Below are 25,727 nucleotides of genomic sequence, written 5' to 3'. Positions count from 1 at the left end.
GAGGAACTTTCAGTGCATGGTGATTAATTCCTAGATTTCAGTGGAAAGTAAAAGGATTTTGTTTCCTTCCTGCGCACCCTGTAGCTTTGAGACCAGACCGACACTGTGGGGACCTTTCTTGACTTCAATATGCAACCTGAGGGCACAAGATAACTCAAGAAACTATTGGCGTCTGCTAACTGGAAACAATACCCCACTTAAACAAGGTGAGTTGTAATTGGATGTAGTAAAGTCTGGTTTGGTCCATTGATAAATTTGTTTGGTAATACCGCTTAATACCCTTTGCACCTACTTTGACATTCAATTAGAGTATAGCTGAACTACAAGTTATTGCACACCTGACTCCATATCCCAAAATTCATTAACTTAACAAAAGCCTGTTTCAAGCTCAAAGCTAGCAATGATTGCATCACCCAGAACCCCCTGGAAAGGAAAATTCCAAACTTCCAAAACCATTCCACTAGGGTGGCACAGTGGCTCAGTGGTTGGCACTGCTGCCTCACAGCACCAGGGACCCTGGTTTGAACCCACCCTTGGGTGACTATCTGTATGGAATTTGCACCTTCTCCCCTTTTCTACTTGAGTTTCCTTCACAGCCCTGGTTCCTCCCACAGTCCAAAGATGTGCAAGTTAGGTGGTTTGGCCATGCTAAATTACCCGTAGTGTCCAGGATGTGCAAGCTAGGTGGATTAGACATGGGAAATGCAGGGTTGTGGGGACTGGGTGAGATGCTCTTCAGAGGGTCGGTGCAGGCTCGATGGGCTGAATGGCCTCTGTCTGCACTGTAGGGATTCTATGATTCCACTTTTTCCATGGAAAAGGCACTCATGTATGGTCTAGCTCAACTGTGAAGATTATGTCTGCTTGTTCTTTATCCATCCACTGGAGGGAAATAGTCTCTGTACCTACCCAATAAAATTAATTCACCCATTTTAGAAAATGGCTATCAGAACATCTGGTGATTTCCTATACAATGTACTAGTGTACACAAGCCAATGTATGCAATCTTTCCTTACAATTTTAATGCCCATAAGCCTGGTATCATTCTGTTGCAACTGTGCCTTCGTTTCAGAGAGTGCTAGTAGAGGTATACATTTCCATTGGTGGAGAAAAATGGTATGCTATATATTTTATATTTCATATTTACAATGCACACATGCAGAAACGAACAACAGCCAATACCTTTGGCCTGTACAAATGATGCACATATACACGTTTATATTGTGTGTATACATTTGCAAATGCATAGTTGTGTTCATGCACTTTAGGAAAGCAACTTTTAGCCCACCTCTGTTGAAATGCGGATTTCAATGGCTGATTCCATCATCTTGCAACCCTGGCAGGATATTGCACTATAATGAGAAAGGTGACAGTCATCCCTATACTTACACGTGCAACTCTTGGGTTTTTGTTGATGAAAGCACTGCAGCACATTCTGTTTCATACATTGGTGCAGGAATTGCGGTTCAGCAAAGGCAATTCTTGCTGTTCTTTCTACTGTTTTTTTTAAAAAAAATTTTATTCATCGAATGTGGGTGTCGTTGGCAAGTTCAACAATTAATGGCCCAGCCCAAATTGCCCTTGTTATAGTAGAGTGGATAAGCATGGGCTTGGATCCATCACCAGAATCATCCTGGTTTAAATGGCTGGAAGGTGTACCTAGTAGTATTTTTCCCATTTGAAGAGCTGCACAGTAAATTAAAGAAAGACTTACTTAAAGTACACTTTTCATGATCTCAGGGTCACAAGGTACTTTACAAATAAAGTATTTTTGAAATATAGTCAATTGTTGATAGGAAATGCAGCAGCCAATTTGCACATAGCAAGCTGTTACAACAATGTGATAATGACTAGGTAACTAGTTTTTTTTGATGTTGAGGAATAAATACTTGGCAAGGGACCAGTGAGGCATCCTGTATTCTTAGTGGTATGGAACTTTGTCACCATCTGTGAGGGCAGATAGGATCTCTGTGTAACATGCCTATTTAAGACCTCCTGTAAGGTAGTATAGCCTGGATTTTATGCTTAAGGCTGTAAATAAATGTGTACTTTTGATGACATCTCCAGATGCGATCCTACCCGCAATCACACAAAATTGCTTTTTTTTAAAACTTCTGAGTACTGGATTGTTTTGTCGCTCACTGCCTCTTGAGCAGAAATGTTTTCTCTTTATTCACGCTATGTTTTTGACCATCTGCCTACAGGAATTCAGGATTATCGCCCACACCAAGGAGAGCACATCGTGCTGCGACTCAGCAAATTCTAGCAAATGCAAGTTTATCTGCTCCCCTCAACCTCCGTTGCGGTCATGCTCCTGCATCCAGCTTGCTTAGTGAATCAGCTAAGTAAATCAGAGGCCTAAGCAACAAATATTTTTTTTAAACTAATAAAACATAATGATTAAGCTTTTGCACTCTGGCATCACAGCATCTCCTAGACTTCAAGCAGGCAATGACATTGAGAATCAAGAGGATGACTGCCCATCTCCAGCCACAGCTACCGATTTAACTAGTATCTACTTTATCCAGCCTTATCGACAAACATCTCACCACTTGAACTTCGCTCTATCACAAAGTGTAAAAAAATCTTCCACCTTCTTTTGACTCTGCTAGCAACAGTGTGTGTGCATGAAGCCTCCCTCCAGCTTTTACCTGTACTAAGGAATGTGCTAGCAGCAAGCCTGAAGAACCAATTTCCCCCAGACTTTCGGCACCTTAAGGAAATGACAGTGTGCCTCACTTTTCTAGAAGTAAAGACTCGCTGTCAGACAGTGCGCCTTGGCTTCATGATCTTTTCTGAGAAAATATAATGGTACTGACTGAAGGCTGAGGCAGTGTTTTAAAAGTAGAATTAAAGGAGAGAACATGTAGCCAAAATGCAAAGCTGGTTTTAATCTTCCTCAGTAACTTTCCTGTCAGGTGATGCATCCAAAATTATTTGACTGAACTGATCCCTCAAACCTGAGTGCAGCAATCTAGTTATTCGGAGCTTATAATGTTAGGTCCCAGTTTAGTAATACACATTAAAAGTTGTGATTTTTAGAAATTTCATATTTACAATTTTTTTTAATTCCCAAGGAATGACACCATCTCTTTTATTGAGACAATGCTCAGGGTGTATTAGTTTATATGTAAAGATCAGAAGAAAGGCAAATTAAGATACTAACTGTACAAACAGCTTGCTTTTACCTCACCTAGATAGCCATTCTTTGCATACGAGTTTGGACAGCTTTGTGCCTCAAGCCTGTTGATTCACAGGAATTGCCATCTCGGAGCCATAAATTGTCATCCCCCATAAATAATTGTACAATACTTAAACAGATTTTTATTTAAATGTTGGTTAGACCAAAGGTGTTGCAGTCAATTATTGTACTCCTACTGCTACCTCAACATACCACAACTCGGTGATTGAACCTGAGATGTTCCGGCCTCCACAGCTCGTGGCACACCAGACCTTAAAATCTCTGTCTGATTATTGCACAGATACCAATTGAGTCCTGACAATGCTATTTGGCTGATTTTTGTTTCCGGTATCTTCTGTTAAATTAATATTAGTGATTGCCAATGAGTGAGAAGTTCTGGGTTTGAATCCTTCCATAATAGTTAATGGAAGGTGTGTTCATAATACAGACAGACTGGTTGGTTGAGTATCAACCTGCAGCCCTTTCTTCCAACATACCAATGGCAGGTGATGAGAGTGGGAAAGATTCTTTATCTTCCATGTTTTGGCAAGAAAATTGGAGTCTCTATATCCCTAGCTATTTTTTCCAGACTACAACAAACACCAAAAATATATCTTGCCATGTTAATTTGGACTCACTTGGTGATCTGTAACATAACACAACCACTAGTAATATTGTGCTGATCACACATTTGTCAGAGACAAGAGGATAAGGAAGCTGGGACATTCCCACATTTTTTTTTTGCCCCAGCATTTCCTAAAGTATGGCAAACCATTTCTAAATGTCTTTTTGTAATTGTTGCTTATTATTGTAATCATTGTTAAAAAATTAAATATTAAAAGCATTCATCAACTTCTTTTTGTTTATGTCATTCTCTTTATGCAGCAGTTTTGAGTTGATATTGTTGATGTCAATTTGTTCTCCTGTACCCACATCCATTTGTGTTGACATCCAGATCATTACTTTGTCAGTGTAGCGTGCTTTGTATTTATGCAAAAGCAAAATGACATGAATGCAAGATACCTGAGATCAAAACAAAAACGCTGGAAGCACTCAGTGGGTGAGGCAGCATCTGTGGTGTGAAAACCATCAGGATGGTGACCTTCCAACAGGCCTTTTGATGGATGGTGCCCAAAACTCTCCTACTGTGACTTATCTGATGTTATGTATGGATCAGTTATAGACTAGTTATTTACCTTCGATTAGTGATAGACACCTGGTTGTTCAATGCAGCTACCAGCTTGAGAGAAGGTAAACTTACGTAATTTTTACTACCAGTCCTGTTTGATCCTAATGTGTGGTCAATTTGCTTATTTCACAGAACTTCTCTCAGATCTGGATCTACTGCCAAATCTGGCTTTTAACATCACTTTGTTTTAGCTGATTGTGTCTCCTAGTTCACTCAACTTTCATGGTGCCTTGAGCCATTGCAATGACTCCATTACCTGGGTATTTTAAACTTCATGGGGAAAAAATAGTGTGCGATAGCAACTAACTCTGGTGGATTTCACAGATATTAGCAGTTTGTGTATAAGGTTCTGACTATTTTCATCTGTATGTCACCATGACCACTTTGGTAAATATCAGATCATGCAAGACTGCTGTAATCTCCAAACTTGCATCAACTGCTGGTGTGGTCAGAAATCCAAATTGACTTCCTGTCCTCAACTTCTAAAATTCTTTTGTAAAATTTTCATGGCTGATCTGATTGCGGCCTCAACACCACATTCCTGTCCACGACCTTTTATTTACAAATTAATTTCTGTCCAAACTCCCCCTCAAATATATCCAATTGTTCACTATTCTCCAAGAAACAGAATTCCAGGCTAATGACTCTTGGACAAGAAATACATCTTCATATGCTTATATGGGAGATCTCTTACCCATTAGTTGGGTAAAAGATTTTTTAGCCTATCCCTCTCACCTTTTTTGAATCTATTAGTTCTAGATTCAAAAAAAGGTGTGAGGGATAGGCTAAAAAATAACCTGTAATTGCTCAGTCTGAACTTGGTGTTGGGCAACCTATTCGAATCAATACTAGAGTACGGGGTTAACTGTTACTTTGAAAAGTACAGATTACTTATGGATACTCAGCGTGGTTTTGTTAAGGGATGGTTGTGTCTGACTAAACTGAAATTTTTTGAGAAAATAAAAACCGGATGGATTAGGGTAGTGGACGTTGTCTACATGGATCTTAGGAAGGTATTTGACAATATCCCATGTGACAAACTGATGAGAAAAATTATTTCCCTGTATCTCGTAATTCATTGTCCCTTGTATTTTTTAGAAATAAAGACAGTGAAAAGTGTTTAAGTAACCATATTCTGGCACCAATATGAGTAACAGAGATCATATATTGACAAAAAAATTTAAAATCAAGTCCATTTTAGTTCAGCTCAAAGCTCATGGGTTTCCGAGTTGGAGGAAAAGGCAGGAACCACATTCTCCATCATTGCCGAAAGCCAACATCTAAGCAACTGAATCTCGGGCCATTGGAATCCAAGTTTTGTGGTGAGTTGGATCCAAAAATTGTCTGTGACAGAAAGCAAAGAGTGATATTTGATGGATGTTGTTGTGAATAGAAAGCATTTTCCATTGTGTACCACAAGGTCCAGTTTTGGGTCTCATGCTGATTGTGGTAAATATTAATGATGTACGTTTCAATGTGGGAGACGTGATTGGGATATGTGTCAGTGCAGATGATTAAGAGGATAGCTGTGGACTCAAGGATGATATCGATGGTACGGTAGAGTGGGCAGAAACGTGGCAAATTCAATTAACTCTGAACAAATCACATCATGCATTCGGTGAGGGCAAACAAAACAATTAAATACACAAGAAGGCAACTGAACATAGGGAGGGATAGAGAAACTGAGAGACTTTGGAATGCATGTCCACATGTCCCTGAATGTGGTGGGTAGGTAGATAAAGTGGGAAAGAAGGCTTACTTAACTGGGTGAGATATTGACCACAAAGCTGGGATGCAATTCTAAAACTGTGTAAGATGCTGGTTAGACCACTGCTGGAGTTTGATGTACAGTTCTTGTCACCACATTATCAGCGTGATGATGCTGTGGCTTTAAGAGGTACATTTTGTCCTTTTTGTTTTAACAAGAGGTTTTAAGACAGAGGTACCAAGCTGTCTATTTGGAATGCCAGATTTATTTTTTTTCCAAAGTAGAATAATAGAAGCAGCCTGGCTGGGTGTGACCAGCTCTGCCAGACCAGAATTTGTATTTTGTTTTTTAGTTTTAGCATTACCTTTTAAGCAATTGCTGCTGAAGCTTTGAAGAAGTAGCAGCTATCTTTTCCCTCTCTCAGCTATAGCTAAAAGCTGGAGTTTTTCTCTGCTGCTGGGTTACCTGTGAGACAAATCTATTTTCTGAATTTGCCTTTTTGACAAGGGATGTGTGTGTATAGGATATTACTGTATTAGAACAGTTAATTGCGATAGTTACTGTATCTATTATTCTGTTAAGTTTTTTTCCAATAGAGTTAAGTTAATCTAAGTTCTTTCTTTTGTTGTATTTTAACTATAGTGTTTGAATAAATTGTATTTTGCTTACCATCGAGTAGTTTGACGATCAAAGTACATCTGGAGCACAGTACCTTACATTTACCTCTAAAATAAGAAAAAATTAGGGTCTGGGTTACCTTTAAAATATTTTGAGGGGGTCTGATGTAGTCCATTACACAGAAAGGCTGTAATTTCTCTGGAGAATGTACAGAAGTGACTTAGAAGCTTGAAAATATTCAGAACCTCCAGTGCTCTGATTCTTTTTATCAATAACCAAGGAAATTTTTTCTTTGCTCTCCTAAGTCATCTCTGTTCCTAGTAGATTCCAAGGAAATATGTTTCCTTCATACTACAGATACATTTTAATCCCCATTTCCTTTCCTGATGCCCCCTTTTGAGGATTCCTTTGGCATTCCTACTACTGCAGTAGTCCAGCATTTAATTCACAGTTGCTTAGTATGATGGTTGGGAGAATCCTTTAACAAAAGAAAACAAGATTAGTACACAAAAGAATAAGAAAATAGACCTATATGCACATATGACAATTTAGGAAGAACAGAAAGAACATCATGAACAGAAAAGCAAATTTCATCCAGTTTCCCAATACTATCCTTTTACGGTCACTCAATCCCAGGGAAATATCATTCCTAGCCCAACTCTTTCATTTTTCACTCGTGACTTTTCTCAGTTCCCTTCTTTGGCCTAAGATAATTTTACAGTTTCTTTCCATGTCTGGCATGAAAGGTCTTTTTTAATTCTGTAGGCCTAAATCTCTTCAATTCAGATACCTTGAAAATGCCTATACACGCAGTCACAACCCAGATGTTACACTAATTAAAACCCTTTCTGCTAGATTTCACTGTGCTAAATATCTGTCTGATTTTTAAAACATTGCCTTCACAGAATTGACACAAAACAACTACTACTATTTTTAAAACCATTTTTATTTTATTCATGGGTGTGGGTTTTGATGGCTTGATCAACATTTACAGTCCATCACTAGTTGCCCAGGAGGTGATGGCGATGAGCCGACTTCTTGAAGTGCCCTAGTCCATTTGTTGCAGGAACATCCACATTGCTGTTAGGGATTTTGACCCAGCAACACCAAAGGACAGGTGATATATTTCTAAGTGAGGATAGCGAGTGGCTTGAGAGAGAAATTGCAAATGCTGGTGTTCCCACTTTTTCTGCCTTTTATCTTTTAAGATGGTGTTGGTTACAGGGTTTGGAAGGTGCTGTCTAAGGAGGCTTGGTGAATTTCTGCAGTGCATCTTGTGGATGTTTCTGAACATCAGTGATGGAGTAAATGAATGTTTGTGGATGTGGTGCCAGTCAAGCAGGCAGCTTTGTCCTAGATGGTGTCGAGCTTCTTGAGCATTACTGAAGCTGCACTCACCTGGACAAAGTAGAAAGTATTCCATCACAATCTTGATGTGTGCCTTGTAGATGTGGACAGGCTTTGGAGAGTCAGGAGGTGAGTTACTTGCTGTCGGACTCCTTTCCTCTGACCTGGTCTTGTAACAACAGTATTTATATGACTGGACTGAAGAAGGGTCTAGGCCCGAAACGTCAGCCTTCCTGCTCCTCTGATGCTGCTTGGCCTGCTGTGTTCAACCAGCTCCACACCTTGTTACCCCATCTTCCTATGTGTCAAGTGTGACTCCAACCACCGGAGTGTTTGCCCCAATACCCATTGATACCAGTCTTACCAGGGCTCTTTGATGCTACACTCGGTCGAATGCAGCCTTACTGTCAAGGCTATAACTCTCTCCTCTCCTCTCCTCTGGAATTCAGCTCTTTTTCTTGAGCAGAGCCAAGGCTGTAATGAGGTCAGGAGCTGAGCGGCCCTGGCAATACCCATATTGGGTATTGCTGTGCTAGAGCTACTTGATAGCACTGTTACTGACCTCTTCCATCACTGCACTAATGATTGAGAATAGATTGATTGGGCGGTAATTGACTGGGTTGGATTTGTCTTGCATTTTAATGTACAGACCCCAGGCAACCATTATGGTTCCAAACAGGACATCACAAACTGTTAAGCTGCCAGGTGAGAAGGGAGGAAGTTGTTCCCCTCCTTTATTCCTCCTTCCCCTTGTGGATCCCTTTGTCCCCACGTCAAATGAACTTATGTTTTAAAAGGAACTAAGTTAGCTGTGTTTTGCTGAGGTAACAAAGAGTTTATTAATTACTAAACAAGAGAAGAAATAGTAATGCAACCACAAGTGCACACAAATTAGAAATTAGAGGCAAGTCCAAGAAGATACAAATTAGGAAAAAGGAGACATACAGATCAACTTCTGAATTGTTCATAAGAAGCAGACTGTTGAGTATTGTGGCCTTTGTGGTAGATGTTACCAGTAATGTTGACCTTGCCAGGATATTTCCAACTGTACAATACTCCACCCCGAATCCCCCATGAAGAATGGGAGGATTCCTACATAGGGAGCCCTCCACTGAGAAGCCTTCATATCTGGCAGTAAATAAACACACCAGCGTGTGACTGGGTAGGGGACAGAGTCAATTTGGATGGTGTACAGCAGCAGCCTGTTTAAAAGACACCTGTTTGCAAGGCGGAAGGACATGGTGGGCATTCCCATGAGTTGGCTCAGGTTGTGGGGCATGGCCTCCTGAGGGAGGTTCAGGACCCTGGGGCCGATGTGAAATTCCATCCGAGCAGGGGTATGCACAAACAGGATTCCACCCCACACCTCCGCATCCTCCAACTGGTGTGCTGTGAAATGTTACGACACACTTCAGGGGCAGACAGGACAAAACCCTTTTATTTTCTCCCCATCACCAAATCACTATGACTTACTTTTCTTGTTTCTAAACATTAACCACCATCAGTAAATCAGGCAATTAGATATATACATGAAAGGCCGAAGCAATGCAGCTGGGTCTGCTTTATTTTCCTTTCATATGTGAAAATGTAATTACACACAACCAAACAGGTTTCTTTTCTCCCCCCTACCACTAAATTACTGTGACCTTTTCATTCAATACTATTGACCGCCCATGCTTGGAAGGCAGCTATACTCACCACTGGACCATCCTCACTTTTTTTTTCAATCTTCCAGTTCCTCTCTAGACAATTTCTAATCACCTCTATTATGCCCCTCTGGGACAAGTGGCACATGAACCTAGGCCTCCTGGCTCAGAGTGAGGGACGCTACCTCTTCACTATAGGAATGCTTGGCTCTGCTTTACTTTTTTTTCTGTTGTTGCTGATACACACCTCTGGAGGAGGAGGGACATGATCCAGGGCCTCTTGGTTCAGAGGTAGCAGCATGACTACCAGGCCACTACCAAATCTTAAACTTTTTATTAACCTATTTTTCCAATCAACTTGTTCTGAGATCTGATTACACACCTCTGGAGCAGGTGGAACATGAAAGGCTCTGCTTTATTAAGGGCTCGGGGGATGAGCTCTAGCTGGATAAGTCATTGCTTATTACCAAGGGAATTCATACTCCAGGTGCTCTGCAGGGAGATTACTTAGTGATCTCCACGCCCCTTGTTATCGCATCTATGAAGTAGGATTCTGTTCATATCATAATGTCAGGTTGTTGCTTCACTAATCTGTGAGACAGTTCTCCCAGTTTTGCCACAAGCCCCCAGATGTTCGCAAGAAGAACTTTACAGGCTCAACAGGGCTGTTTCTGCCATTGTCTTTTTTGGTGCCTCAGGCAATACCAGGTGGCCCATCCAGTTCCATTCCCTTGTTGAGTCTTTTTAGCAGTTAATAAAACTGAACCGCTCACTAGGTCAATCACAGAGCAGTTAAGAATGAACCTCACTCCTCGCCTCACCCTGATGGGCTCATTGCAAAGTGAGGCTATTGGATGTGGCTTGAAAATTGCTATGACCCATCAGAGAGAGCCAGCGGCGTTGGGGAGGAAACCTGTGAGAGCAGAGTTGCCGGGGGCTAGGAGAGGGGCTTTCTGGTCACAGCTGCCTGTTAGAACAGGAGCAAAGCTGTTTATGGCTCAGTCAGAGACTTGGGTGGTCGCTGTTGTCTTCCAAACCCACTTGGAGTCCCAAGCCCCACTTTGGGAAGCTCCATCTTAATAGTTTTCTCCCCAGCCTCCACTCCCACCGTGGTACGTACACCGTGTCGCTCCAAAACAAAGTGTAAGAAGCAGAAAGTGCTGGTTTGAGCAGTGGTCTGAGCTGGTCTCAGATTAGTGACTGAGAAGAGGACATGGGGAGCTAGTATGGGGTGGTTAGGGTATTGGCACAATTAACCTCAGCACTCTTGAGCTTTGAAGTTAAAAATCAAGAAGTTCTGGAGAAACACAGCAGATCTGGCAGCAACTGTGGAGGGAGGAACAGAGTTAACTTTGCCAGTTGAATATAACTCCTTTAGAATCAAAGAACTTCTTCTTGTTTTTTTGCTGAAGGTTCTCCGCATTGTTAGACATTTGTTGAAACAAATAAAATACTACTGAGTCCCCACTGTGAAGTAATCCACGGATTCCTGATGGAAAATATGGGGATAAGGAACAGAAGATAACAGTATAAACATCAAGGCTGAGCCCCTCTGAAGTACAGTAGGTACAGGAGACTCTCATGGGGTCCAGAATTAATGTTAAGGATTACAGGGCAATTCCATCCCCAGTACACCCCACTGTGCTCCTATATCTGCTGGGCCTGTGCTACTTGTGGCACAGGACATATCCAGTGTTGGTAACGATGGTGTCTGGGACATAGTCACGCTCACTGAATGATACCTGTCAGACGATGTCAGCTGATGCTGGACTGAGTCTCTCCCAGTTTTGGCATTGGTCCTCAGATGTCAGTGAGGAGGACTTTGCAATGTCGATGGGATTAGGTTTACCATTTTTGTTTCTGCTGCCTCCATTGAAGCCAGGCAGTCCATTCAGTTTCATGCCTTTGAGACTTTTTAGGACTTTAATACAACTGAGTGACTCACTAGACGATTTCAGATGGCAGTTGAGTCAATCACGTTGCTGTGTATCTGGTGTCACATGTAGGTCAGACCAGCTGGGTTTTGATGACAATCAATAATGACTTCATGGTCATGGTCAGACTTTTAATTCCAATCATTTTAAATTCAAATTCCACCATGGTAGCTTTCAAACCCAACTCCCCAGAGCATTAGTGATAATGGGAACTGCAGATGCTGGAGAATCCAAGATAACAAAGTGTGGAGCTGAATGAACACAGAAGATCGAGCAGCATCTCAGGAGCACAAAGATGCTGCTTGGCCTGCTGTGTTCATCCAGCTCCACACTTTGTTATCCCCAGAGCATTACTTGAGTCTGTGGATTACTAGTCCAGCTGCAAAACCACTAAACCAATGCTTCCCCACCAGCTGTACATTTTCTGAAGAAGGTTCTAGGCCTGAAATGTCAGCCTTCCTGCTCCTCTCATGCTGCTGGGCCTGCTGTGCTCATCCAGCTCCACACATTGTTATCTCAGATTCTCCAGCATCTGCAGTTCCTACTTTCTCTGAAACAATTTTAACCCCACTGCGAAGCCTCGTTGTCTGAAGAAGGGTCCAGACCCGAAATGCCAGCTTTTCTGCTCCTCTGCTGCTTGGCCTGCTGCGTTCAACCAGCTCTACACCTTGTTATCTCAGCTGTATGTATTATATGTCTTTAACCGTACAATCAAGATCCAGGCTGCATGTTGAAGTTTAGAGTCCATTGAAAAAAAAGTGAGAGAGAGAATATATGGCAGCTAACCATCAAAGGGAAGAAGGAGGATAGTGTGATGGAGTTAGAGTCAACTCAGAATTAGCCTGTTTCCACACCATGGGGATGCTATTTGGCCCAACAAGTCTACACTGACCCTCCAAAGAGCATCCTACCCAGACCTAACCCCCATCCCCCTTCCCCCTACCCTAGCCAACCCACCTAACACTATGGATAATGTAGCATGGCCAATCCACCTTAACCTGCCCTTTTTTGGACCACGGGAGGAAACTAGAACACCCAGAGAAAACCCACACAGACACAGGGAGAATGTGTGAGAATACTGACAGTTGCCCAAGGATTGAATCAAATCCAAATCCCTGGTGCTGTTAGGCAGCAGTGCTAACCACCGTGTCACCCTTTGGCTTTCCAAACGGAATTGGATGATTATTGGAAGCTAAGAGATTTGCAGGAGTACGGGGAAAAGGCTGTTAATGGGACTTATTGAGGTGCTGTTACTGAGAACTAGGGTGGATATGACGGGCTAAATAGTTTCCTGTGCTGTCACCAACTGGCCTATCCCGGACTGACCTATCCCCTCCCTACCTCCCCACCTATACTCTCTCCACCTATCTTCTTTACTCTCCATCTTCGGTCCGCCTCCCCCTCTCTCCCTATTTATTCCAGTTCCCTCCCCCCATCCCCCTCTCTGATGAAGGGTCTAGGCCCGAAACGTCAGCTTTTGTGCTCCTGAGATGCTGCTTGGCCTGCTGTGTTCATCCAGCCTCACATTTTATTATCCTGTCACCAATGTGAGGTTTTACGAATGAAAGAGCTTGCACCTCCTACTGTTCAGCAGCAGAGGGCAGTGGTGTATGCTAAAGCTCAGTTCACTGGAATGGGATGTAACAAGAGTTCCAGTCTGTAGGATGAAGACTTTGCTATGTGTTTGGACAGTTGCAGGCACTTAGTGTGTGTCCTGGAACAACTATCTTTCCTGATGAATTTGGATATTTGTTTGTTAAAAGTTCATTAAAGACTTGTTTGAATTCCCACGTGGGAACCATATGGAAAATCCCACAGCCCATTCTGACAGTATTAACTCTCTTTAAATCTTTTCTGCCTTCTTTCCCCACTCCCCAAATCCACAGAACAATACACAGCTGGGGGTACAGGGAATCTCATCTTACAGTGTAGTCCTTCTTCAGAAAATGAGACTTTGCAGTGGGGTTAAAATTGTCCTTCTTTATCAGGGTGTCTGACCCTCACACAGCAGAACTGATAAAATCAACAATATAGCAGTGGGAGTGAGATAACAAGGTGTGGAGCTGGATGAACACAGCAGGCCAAGCAGCATCAGAAGAGTAGGAAGGCTGACATTTCGGGCCTGAACGCTTCTTCAGAAAGGAGTGAGCTGCTTTCTTGAAATTGTCAGATCCATGTGGTGTAGGCTCACCTACAGATCTGCTTGAGGCTGAGTTTTGGGATGTTGGTGCAGTGATATTGCACACACCATGATACATTTCGAGGGTCAGGATGCCGATTAACTTGATAAGGAGCTTACAGGCAGTCATTAATCTGTTGTTGTTATCTTCTAGGGAAGACTGGTTGCAGGTTATGGAGCTGTGGTTCAGTGAGTTTCCACAAAACATCATCTGGATGTTGCACAATGCAGCTGCTAGAGCACTGGGAGTAGAGGGGGTGATCATTGAAGGTTGTATGGGATACCAACAAAGCTGGCTTCTTTATTCTGGATTATGTTGAGTTTCTTGAGTGTTGTTGACTGCACTGATACAGGCAAGTGGGGAATATTCCATCACACTCCTGACTCGTGCCTTGTAGATAACAGTTAGGTTTGAAGAGTTGGGTTATTCACCACAGATTCTCCATCACTGCACCTGCTTATGTAGCCACAGCATTGATATCACTGATTCAGTTCAGTTTTCTGATCAATGGTAACCCGAGGATGTTGACATTGGGGCATTCTGTGAGGGTAATACCATTGAATAACATGAGGTGATGCTTAGATTCTCTCATTGGTGATGGTCGTTGCCTGGTACTTAAAGTCATAGAGTCAGACAGAATGGAAATGGATCCTTTGGGTGCAACCACTCCACGCTGAACATGATCCCAAATTAAACTGGTTCCATCTGCCTGCCCCAACCCATATCGCTTCAAATATTGCCTACTCATGTACTTACCTAAGTGTCTTTTAAACTTGTGCAGCACAAATGTCATTTGTCCAAGCCTGGGTGTTGTCCAGGTTTTGCTGTTGATAGACACAGACTGTTTCAGTATCTGAGAAGTTAGAATGTGATTGAACAGCAAACATCCCCGCTTCTGACCATACAGTGGAGGGAAGGCCATTGACGAAGCAGCTGAAGATGGTTTGATATCGGACACTACCATGAAAATCTCCTGCAGAGACGATCTGGAGCTGAGCTGAGCTGGCTGACTCCAACAATGGGATTTTACTCAGCTCCTTGATGCCACAGTAAAAGCTGCACTTTATGGAGGTGCATGGGAAAGACTGCTCACACACTGAGATGGAAAGTTTTTCACTGACCCCCTGGAAGGAAGGTTGCCCCCATAGTCATACTCCTCACCCTGTTACCCCATTGTTCTAGGAAAAAAAAAGTGGCACAAGACATTTCATGGAGGGGCGGGGGTTTAGGGCTGCACCCCCTTCCTTTCTGACTTTTTTTAAGTCTGCCAAAAAGAAATGATCTGCTCTCTCCTGTCCACTTGCCCATGCCAACCATGTTATGGCTTGTGCTGTGTATCATTCTGCTCAATAGGCTTTAGTAGACTTTAATTATCCATTTAAAGATAGTAGATGCGCTGCCAGTGTCGACCACCTGGTGCATTATGAGGCTTTACTCAGGTATATGCAGCAAGGTGGTGAGCTGCACCCCTGCTGCTAGAAATACATCATTGCCAGCCTTCAGTTAAAAACTGCCTTGATATCAAAGTCAGGCACTCTGACCTCCAACTAGCATCTCTCATCAACTGATACACTTCACCCACCAATCCTGAGTTCACTAACTTACATTCGTTCCCATTCTGCCAATGTTTCCATTTTACAATTGTTATTCTCATGAACCCTTTCACGCTCCTACTTCTCCTTATTTCAGTCACCTCCTCCAGCCCTGGAAAGTTCCAAGATCTCTCTGTTCCTGCAAAGGGCTCTCACACATCCATGTGGTCATTTCTGCTTGAGTTAATATAGACAGTAAACCCTGGGATTAGTGTTTGTCTGCGAGGAGCCATCATAGCTAAGCCAGAAGCTCTGCAGTGTGTTGGGTTATTGCTTCTGAGTCAGAAGATTGGAAGGTTAAGTTGCACTCGAGAGTCGAACAAGAAATCTGGGTTGACACTTCAGTTGAGTGGCGAGGAATCACTGCATTGTCAGAAGTGTGGCCTTTTGGATGAAATATAAACAGAGGCTGTGTCTTTGTGAGACTTCAAAGATCCCATTTTCTTTTTAAAGATGAGAGTGGGGGTGATATCTACGTGGTTAATATTTATCCCTCAATCAGCATCACTTAGACAATTGTGAAGGAGGGTCACTAGACCCGAAACGTTAACTCTGATTTCTCTCCACAGATGCTGCCAGACCTGCTGAGATTTTCCAGCAATCTGTTTTTGTTTGCCAAAACAAACCTCTCTTTATTTTTGGAGACAGTAAGGACAGCAGATGCTGTAAGCTAGAGTCCTGCTCCTTAGATGCTGTCTGGCTGGCTGTGCTTTTCCAGCTCCACATTTATTGACTCTCTTTATTGTTTGTGAGTCCTTTCTGACTGCTGTGTTTCTCATATACATAGATACATAGATACATAGAACATTACAGCATAGTACAGGCCCTTCGGCCCTCAATGTTGTGCCGACCTGTCATACCGATCTCAAGCCCATCTAACCGACACTATTCCTGCAAGGCTCCACCTGTCACATCCTGCCAATCCGAAAAAAATATATTTATGTACTCTCTGTTTTCTGAGAGCTGGCCAATCTTCGAGTCGTATCATGAGCTCCCACTCTGCGCATTAACCTTTTATATACAGCCCTATCAAATGCCTCCTGAAAATCCAAGAATGGTTCATCCACAGGCACCCCTTTAACCACAGCATGTCACTCCTTCAAAGAATTCTAATAAATTGCCTAAATATGATTTCCTTTTCACAAAACCATGCTGATGTTAACTGATGATCTTGTATTTTTTCAAGTGCCCCATTATAACCCCATTAATGATTGATTCTAACCACCTCCCATGACAGATGTTGAATTGACTGGCCTATTGTTCCTGTTTTTTGCCTCTCTCCCTTTGTGAATAAAGGGGTAAATTTACTATTACAACACTTGGCTACATTTTCAAAGTACTTGGTAGCCTTTAGAGTGCTTTGGGGTGTTTTGAGGTTGTGGGAGAATCTATATGAATATAGGTTATTTCCTTGCGTATCATATTCTAACAACCTCCAGAGCAAAGCATTTCGCTTTGTATCTACAGTGTGCTGTGACGAAGATGATGGTACACAGGACTGTTACATTTCAGGAGCTGCTGCATATCACAAACTCCTGGCTAGAGAATAACAGTGACCAAGCCTCAAAATATGTCAAATTAAGGAATGACTTTATTTTAAATATACTTTTACACAGTTACATGGCACTATTTCAGATCCTGGACTATCACTGCAGTATCATCCATCCTTCAGTACGTTGCAGGAGCAGCGACAATGACCTCCAGCACCCTTTCAAGTGGGTGAGATAATGTAACCTTAAGAAGTGAGTTTGCCACACAACAGTTCATAAATGTTAAATGAGCGATTTAGTTTGTAGATTACTGAAATATTCACAATTTCTCCCTCCTGATCAAAGCGGTAACAGGAGTCAAATCTGTAACAGCATTTGTTGGTGGAATCTTGTTGACAAGATGCTTTGAATAAGGGAGAATGCTGACTGATTTCATACTGGTACAACACGGGGCCGATCACTCAGGACACTGACCCTCTCTCATACAGGGTTCCCAGTCTCTGTTGTGTCATGTCCATCCTGTATCTTTTTCATTATGGTGCAGAGGCTCACCTTGATCTTTTTTTCATTGTTTAAGGCAGTCTATAAAATCAAATTGCATGAGTTTACATATGTGTGTGAGAATGTACATGGTGCTGCTCAGATCTGTGTTTGCATGTGTGTGTTGAGGATCAGTGGGTCATGGGTGTACAAATGCTGTGTGTGTGTGTATGTGTGTATGTGTATGTGTATATGTGTATGTGTATGTATGTGTGTGTGTGTGTGTATATTGAGGTTGTCTGTGTTTGTCTGACCCACACTCTCGGAGGTATACACACACAGGATACATATGCACATGAGTACGGTCAGATAAATTACCCACCAGCAGGACAAGTACTTTCTTGCGTCAATCTCTGGCATCTTTACACCAAACAGCTGTCAGCTCGGCCACACAAAAGCCCAAACACTTCAAAGGTGAACCTATTGTGAGTGTGTGAGGTTCTCGGAGATGTTTCTGAGAGCTGGGATGAGCTGCAGATCTTTATTCAGTCACTTGGCTGATTAATGATCACTGAGGAAAGGCTGGTAAATAAAAAGACTTACACTTGTATGGCATATTTCATGACATCAGGCATCCCCATAAGCTTTCTCAGCAATTGTGTAATTTTGAAGACTATTTACTGGTGTTAAAGGCAGCCAACTTATGCACAGCAAGATCCACCACAGAGAATCCCAGTGATGAATCAGCTCAAAAACAAACCCTGTTGAAGCGAGGATGTATGTTTGCAAGTTTGTTAAAATTGCCTCAAAGGCCCCAGAGTATCTGTCCCTCAACATTCATGGGAAATATTGAGAAAACATGTGTTGGAAAGTGCCGCACCATTCACAGAGTTTCACAGTAAGGAGTTGAGCTAAAGTATTGAGAGTTTGTCTCCTTTGTGAGCCTGGGAAGATGGGTGTTCTGAATGAGTGACAGTACAAAAGCTAGCACCGCACTTCAAAAAGGAAAGACACATTTCTTCGAGTGAATCTAACCCTTTGACCCCTGTTCTGCTTGTACAGGCCCAGCACTGGTATTTGCAATGCTCCAAATTCCTGCTCGCTCACTCAGGCTGGGAAACACAGGCCTCCAGTCTCTCATTAAGAATCCACACTGAGGTATTGCTGCATTTTAAATTACACCCTATTACTTTTCATGTTTGTCTCTTTTTTTAATTTACATCCTATTCCCGATTCTTATCCACTTCTTCATGATTTACGCCCTGCCTTCTATCTCTACCCCTATACTGAGGACAAGCATTACCAGGCCTCTGTGTCACCTGGCAACCAACACCCCAGCAACCCCACTGCCCACACTCCCCCACCCCCCCCCCCACCTCCACCATCATCCCATTTCTCAGTCCATCAGTCTGCCTCTCCTCTGATCTCCCAGCTCTCCCTCCACCCAGTTGCATCACCGCCCCATCAAAAGCCCTTCATTCCTTACGCCATGCTTTATCCTATTCCCCCACCTTTTACCTCAGTCACTTTACCCCTCTCTGCCGTCCCTCCATCCCCTCATCCGCTGCTTGCTCTCAGCCTATCACTCTATCAAACCTCCCTTGCTCTATTATCATATCCTTCACCTCCAATCCTAACCTAATCACTCTACCTCTCACCCTCCATCTCATTAATCTCACCCCAACATTCTCCCACTCACTTCCACTCATCCCGCAATCTCTAAGCCTGAAACCCCCTGAGACAAGCAAAATCTATTACCCACCAGCCCAAACATCTGAAAAATTGACTGTGAACACATCATCAGCCATAATGGCCAGGAGACACCACACCCGAAAAATTTCAAGAACAAAGGGGTCCCAAATACAGCTTTGTACATTGGAGTGGTGTAGATGTCTGAGATGCTTTGTAGTTTTAGAGTTAGTGCCTGACTGTGTATGATTGGATTGTGGGTGACGGTATCTATGCAAAGTGAAATGCTCAATCCATGTGTGAGCATTGACCTCAGAACCTTCCAGCCTAAACAAGAGGAAAAATAGTGGCCAAGGATTATCAATACTGATCACTGCACGTTGACCCTGAATGGGAAAGAATCAAAGTGGGCGATGGTCCCCGTGATTGTAGAACCCACAAATCTCTATTATGATTACAGTCACTTGGGTGAGGTACATCAGGATTGTAGATGATGACCTCTAACACCGCATTGCATCTCTTAGCCATGGCTGTGATGGTGGCAATCCCTCACTCTGAGTCAGAAGCTCAAAATCTAAGCTTTAGCAGTTGTACATAGTGCTGCAATGAGAGAGTGCTGCACACTGTTAGTGAGTTCTTTTGCTGGGTGAGACATTAACCAACATCTCATCTCTCTCTCACATGGATTTAAATATTCCGTGTCCAATATTTAGGAAGAGAAACAGGAGACCTCACCCCAATGTCATGGCCAATATCCATCTTACTACTAATCTTCAAAAACCTGGTCTTTCTAATGTTGTAAGGGTATTAGGACCTCAGAGCAATCTTGTGATAATGTCACTGAGCAGCTCCTCACTCAGTATAAATAGCACAGTGTGGTCAGAGCTAAGAGAGAAACACACAGAGAGTTAAGACAGAAGCCTGAAGTCTAGTTATGTGAGCATTTGAAATGTGCAAGAAGCATGAGGTGGTAGTTCATGACAAGTCTTTCAAGAGTGTAAGAGCAAAACTGAGCTGCTAGATTTCTGAATGCCATGTACTGTAGTATTTGGTCTGAATGTGTAACAAACAGTATGATTAAGAAGCCTGGGCATAAGGACAGCACTTGAATTTGGCTTCATTTAAACCCTCAGTCTTAAACCCAAACTCATGAATGTGGACATCAAAACCATATGTTGAAAGATATAACATAAAATCAATATACTGTAGAAGCTAGAAATCTGAAACAAGAACAAATAAAAGGCTGGGGGCAGGCATCTGGATGGGTACACGAATAGGCAGGGTTTAGAGAGATGTGGGTCAAATGTTGGGAATTAGGTTAATTTAGGATTTCTGGTCAGCATGGGCAACTGGGCCAAGGAATCTGTTTCTGTGCAGTACGTCTCCATGACTCTAATCAGCAGCTGGTAACATCTGAGGAGAGAAATAGATTTAACATTTAACCTAGGGGCTCAGGTACATTATTCATTGAAGTTTGCACTGTATATTGACGCAGTGGTTAGGAAAGCTTTTTCACTTCATTGCTCAGGCCTTTAAATATAGGAGTTGGGACGTAATGTTGAGGCTGTACAGGACGTTAGTGAGGTATCTTCTGGAGCACTGTGTCAAACTGTGTTATAGGAAGGATATTATTAAGCTGGAGGGGTTCAGAAGGGATGATGGGAACTGCAGATGCTGGAGAATCTGAGAGAATAAAGTGTGGGGCTGGATGGACATAACAGGCCAAGCAGCATCTTAGAAGCACAAAAGCTTGGCCTGCTGCGTTCATCCAGCTCCACATGTTGTTACTTAGGATTCAGAAGGGATTTAGCAGAATGTTGCTGGGAATGGAGGGAGTGAGTTACAAGGAGGGGTGGGCGATTTTTTTTCACTGGAGCCTAGGAGTTTGAGAGGTAACCTTATAGAGGTCTGTAAAATAATGAGGGCTATAGATAAGGTGAATGGCAGGTATCCTCTACCTAGAGAGAGGGATTTCAAGACTAGAGCGGTATATTTTTAAGGTGAGATGAGAAAGATTTAAAAAAGACATGAAGGGCAATATTCTAGACAACAAGTGGCTGGAATGTACTTCCAGAGGATGTGGTGGATGCAGGTACAGTTACAATGTTTAAAATAAATTTGAATTAGTACGTGAATAAGAAAGGTTTGAAGGGATATGGGCCAAACGCAGGCAGGCGGGACTAGTTTGGTTTGAATTATGGTCAGCATGGACTGGATGGACCAAAGGGTCTGTTTCCATACTGTATGACTCTATTTGAGGTCAAGATGACTGAAAGATCCTGATTGTATCAGAGATAATGGGAACTGCAGATGCTGGAGAATCCAAGATAATAAAGTGTGGAGCTGGATGAACACAGCAGGCCAAGCAGCATCTCGGGTTGTGCTCCTGAGATGCTGCTTGGCCTGCTGTGTTCATCCAGCTTCACACTTTATTATCTTGAAAGATCCTGATTGTAGGCCATCTCTACCTGAAATGTTATTTCTGTTTCTTTCTCTGCAGATAACGCCACAAACTGCTAAGTTTCTTCAATATCTTCAATTTTTACTTCATGTTCTGTCTTTGTTTGTGTGATTCTGCCTTCCACAAATTTTTCCCAAGTTACAACAATGATTCCACCTCCAAAACATCTATTCAAATGAACTTAAGGTTCTTCAGATCATCCTAACAACACGAAAGGTGCTATACTAATGCAAGTCATTCTTTTCTCCCCCAAAGATGGCACGGTGAAGACTTGGGAAGAAGCTCTAATTGTGGCAAGATAAGTAGCTTTTTGATTTCGCTGACCAGTCCTGTTGAAAAGTTATTCCCAGTTTATGACAGGGCTGTTGTAAAAGGAACACTGTTCTCCATGGGATTTCCATCATTTACCCCACCCCCACTAACCAACAGTGACCATCATGCGTAAATCAGACATTTTAAGTCCCTCAGTCATCCTTTCTGCCCACCCCACCCGGCAAGTTGCCCTGCATTAACTATCGCCAGGGGCTGAAAATGATGTTTCTAAAATAATATATGAATGAAAATGGAATGTGTAGTGATCAGGTAACCAGCAGCCTTGGGCCCAGCAGCAGGACCTGGACAGGCGTTTCTGTTGTAGAATCTGATAAGGAACCTGAGGAATGTCAGGAATGTGCTAATGAATGAAGAGATTAGGACAGGGCCTGCACTCTAGAGCAAACCATCAGGAATGATCAGAGGCCGCAATCCAGCCTTGTTGCTGTCTGCCTCTGAAAATCAAATACAGCCACATCCAACTAATATTATCCGTACAGCAAGGACAAAAATTGCTACAAGTGATGGGACTGAGTAGAGAATGCCTTTCCGTGTACTGGTTTTTTCTAAATTTGTTGCAAAAATATACTTTGTTCACAATAGAAACATAGAAGGTAGGAGCAGGATGAGGCCATTCGGCCCTTCTTGCCTGCTCTGCCATTCTTCACAATCATGGCTGACCATCCAACTCAATAGCCTAATCCTACTTTCTCCCCATAACCTTTGATCCTATTTGGCCCAAGTGCTATATCTAGTCATCTCTTGAAAACATTCAATGTTTTGGCATCAGCTGCTTCCTGTGGTAATGAGTTCCACAGCCTCACCACTCTTTGGGTGAAGAAATGTCTCCTCATCTCCATCCTAAATGGTCCACCCCGAATCCTCATACTGTGACCCCTGGTTTTGGACACATTCACCATTGGGAACATCTCCCTGCATCTACCCTGTCCAGTCCTGTTAGAATTTTACAAGTCTGTGGGATTCCACCCCCCCGCCCAATTCATCCAAACACTAGCAAAAACAATCCTAACCTAGTCAATCTCTCAAATGTTGGACCTGCCATCCCCGGAATCAGCCTGGTAAATCTTTGCTGCACTCCTTCCAGAGCAAGAGCATCCTTCCTCAGTAAAGGAGACCAAAACTGCACACAGTATTCCAGGTGTGGTCTCATCAAGGCCTTATACAATTGCAACAGCACATCCCTGCTCCTGTACTCAAAACCTCTCGCAATGAAGGCGAATATACTATTCGCCTTCTTTACCACCTGCTGCACCTGCATGCTTACATTCAGTGATTAGTGCACAAGGACACCCAGATCCCACTGCACACACCCTTCTCCCAATTTACAGCCATTCAGGTAGTAATCTGCCTTCTTGTTTTTTGCATAAGAAATCTTTAGCTGAATTCACATGCATTAAACGAGCTCCATACAATGTTGGCAAGTGAGGAAGAAGCCTGCATTGGAATCTGACATTCCCTGCAGCTGCAAAAACCAAAGGCATTTCTCACTCATGTTGTACTGTTCTATGTTCTATGCTTGATACTGTTGACATACATTGAGGCAATGAGAGAGCATGATTACTGAACAGACCCTCCTAATACTTCAGCAGAAAGACCTTAGACGGTGATTCCCCCACACTAAGATATATCTTGGCTGATGAGAGAGATCACCCATCAGTCATTGTGACTCCTTGCTTTGGCCCATTATCAGCGTTGATTAACCTCCCACCAACGCCCTGATTTATTCATATCGAGGTACAGAACCCTCATTTCTGCATTTCCCACGGCCAATGCAGGGCTGTAGTCTTGCAAGGAGAAAAGCTGTCCCATTTCAGAACCCTTGGTCATACAAGGATGCCAATCTCCAAGTCATATTCAGGTTCATATCCCCAACAGCTGAGGGGATAGGGTTGTGTCAGAATATCATAGAGGCATAGCTTAGCTTTTTGTAAGTGTAGGAAAATAGTTCACTGAGCATTGAGGCTATCCATTGGCTTGTTACGTAGGAATTAGGTGATGATGATCAGAATTGTGCTGGGATTGAAAACACTCTCCAGTGACATTGTAAAGATCTTGGAATTTCTCTGCCAGCTCAGTGGGCACGCTAACCTCCCAATACAATTGCTTAAAGTGTATTGGTAATTGCACGTATATCCAACAGAGGGAGCAAGAAGGGGTGTTAACACCATAGAATCCCTATAGTGTAGAAGCAGGCCATTCAGCATATTCAGTCCACACCAACCCTCTGAACAGCATCTCATCCAGACCCACTCCCCTAACCTACCCTATCCCTGAAACCCTGCATTTCCCATGGCTAATCCACCGAGCCTGCACATCCCTGAACACTATGGGTAATTTCCCATGGCCAATCCATCTAACTTGCACATCTTTGGACTGTGAGAGGAAACCGGAGCACCCGGAGGAAATCCATGCAGACACATGGAGAATGTTTGTTTGAGGTTTGCACAATCACCCAGGGCTGAAATTGGGTGCAGGTCCTTGGCATTTTTGAGGTCGCAAGGCTGACCACTGAGCCATTGTGCCAAGCATACAAGTGTGTAATCGCAAATTAGAGCTGACCAGTGCTGGTCATGTTGTCTGCTACTCCCATCTTGATCTATTTTCGCTCCTAATTTCTATGACCCTCCCCCTCACCATATCCAAATGATGCCTCAATTTGGATGTCTGTTTCCCAGAAATCCTTTGAATGAGGTTGACAAACATCCACTCCCTCCACCAGTGACGCTCAGTAGCAGCAGTGTGTACTATTTACAAGATGCACTGCTGAAATTCACCAAAGGTGCTCAGACAATACCTTCCAAACCCACAATCACTTTCATCTAGAAGGACGAGGGCAGTAAATACATGGGAACACCATCCCCTGCAAATTCTGCTCTAAGCCACTCACCATTCTGACTTGGAAATATATTGCTGTTCCTTCACTGTTGCTGAATTATCTCCTAACGGCATTGTAAGTCTATCTACAGCACATGGACTGCAGTGGTTCAAGAAGGCAGGTCCTTACCACCTTCTGAAGGGCAACTAAGGACGGATGGTAAATATTGGTCCAAGCATCAACACCCCATCCCACAAGTGAATAAAAAAGTGAAGCTAAGTTTAAATCTCAATTTGTTTTGTATATCAACTCTCTCACCCCTTTAAACTGACATTTTTCCAGTGTCCAGCATTTATTTTACTAATGAAGCAGATATGTTTGAAGATAATGGGAAAAGAACACACAACTTGTAACACCTCTGCAACCTTTTTTTCAACCCTCGCTGCAGCAGTTTCTCCAAAATGAATCTTTAATTCCTGCAGCCTCCAGGATGGTCCTGGAAGGCTGGTGTTGTGTTTTATGCCTCAGAGGTACGCAAAGGTGACACATCTTGTATCAATGTCTGAGCAGGAGTTTTATTTACAATGATTCTGTAATGCCTGCACTTTTTTTTTCCCAGCCCCTTACTTTCTGTTTAGTTTCTGTTCCTCAGTAACCACACCCAGGCTTAACTAATAACACACAGTGAGCAGTGAACAGTCATGTATAATCAAACAATTGAGCAATTGAATACAACATTCTTTCCCCCTTGTTCAACTAAAAGATCTGATTAACTTCAGACATATTTACACTGAGACATTTGTTAGAGATCAGATTGTTCATTTTCTCTAATAGTCTTTGAAATATGAAGATTGTTGATGGTGAATTTGGGATTGTGATTCAGCTTGTAATCAACATTTCAGTCTCCATCTTGGTACGTCTCAGGGTAGCACAGTGCTCAGTGATTAACTCTGCTGCCTTACAATACCACAGATCCAGGTTTGATCTTCAGGTGACTCTGTGGAGTTTGCACATGCTCCCTGTGTCTGCGTGGGTTTCCTCCGGGTGCTCCAGTTTCCTCCCAC

The 25,727-nt window shown here is 42.8% G+C and overlaps 1 protein-coding gene across 3 annotated transcripts in view; it reads left to right on the top strand.

The window, feature by feature from the left end:
• Positions 1-4,037, top strand: part of LOC125464192 (transcobalamin-2-like) — a 48,644-nt gene extending 44,607 nt beyond the window's left edge. For all 3 annotated transcript variants that reach the window (XM_059655125.1, XM_059655126.1, XM_048556368.2), the window contains exons 10-11: positions 85-206; positions 2,205-4,037. In XM_059655125.1, the coding sequence (XP_059511108.1) occupies positions 85-206; positions 2,205-2,266 (184 nt within the window). In that variant the 3' untranslated portion in view covers positions 2,267-4,037. The remainder of the gene's footprint in view (positions 1-84; positions 207-2,204) is intronic.
• Positions 4,038-25,727: the final 21,690 nt, after the last annotated feature.

Source organism: Stegostoma tigrinum, chromosome 26, assembly GCF_030684315.1.
Source record: "Stegostoma tigrinum isolate sSteTig4 chromosome 26, sSteTig4.hap1, whole genome shotgun sequence".
NCBI classification, from domain to species: Eukaryota; Metazoa; Chordata; class Chondrichthyes; order Orectolobiformes; family Stegostomatidae; genus Stegostoma; species Stegostoma tigrinum.
This window is presented reverse-complemented; position numbering and strand designations above follow the sequence as displayed.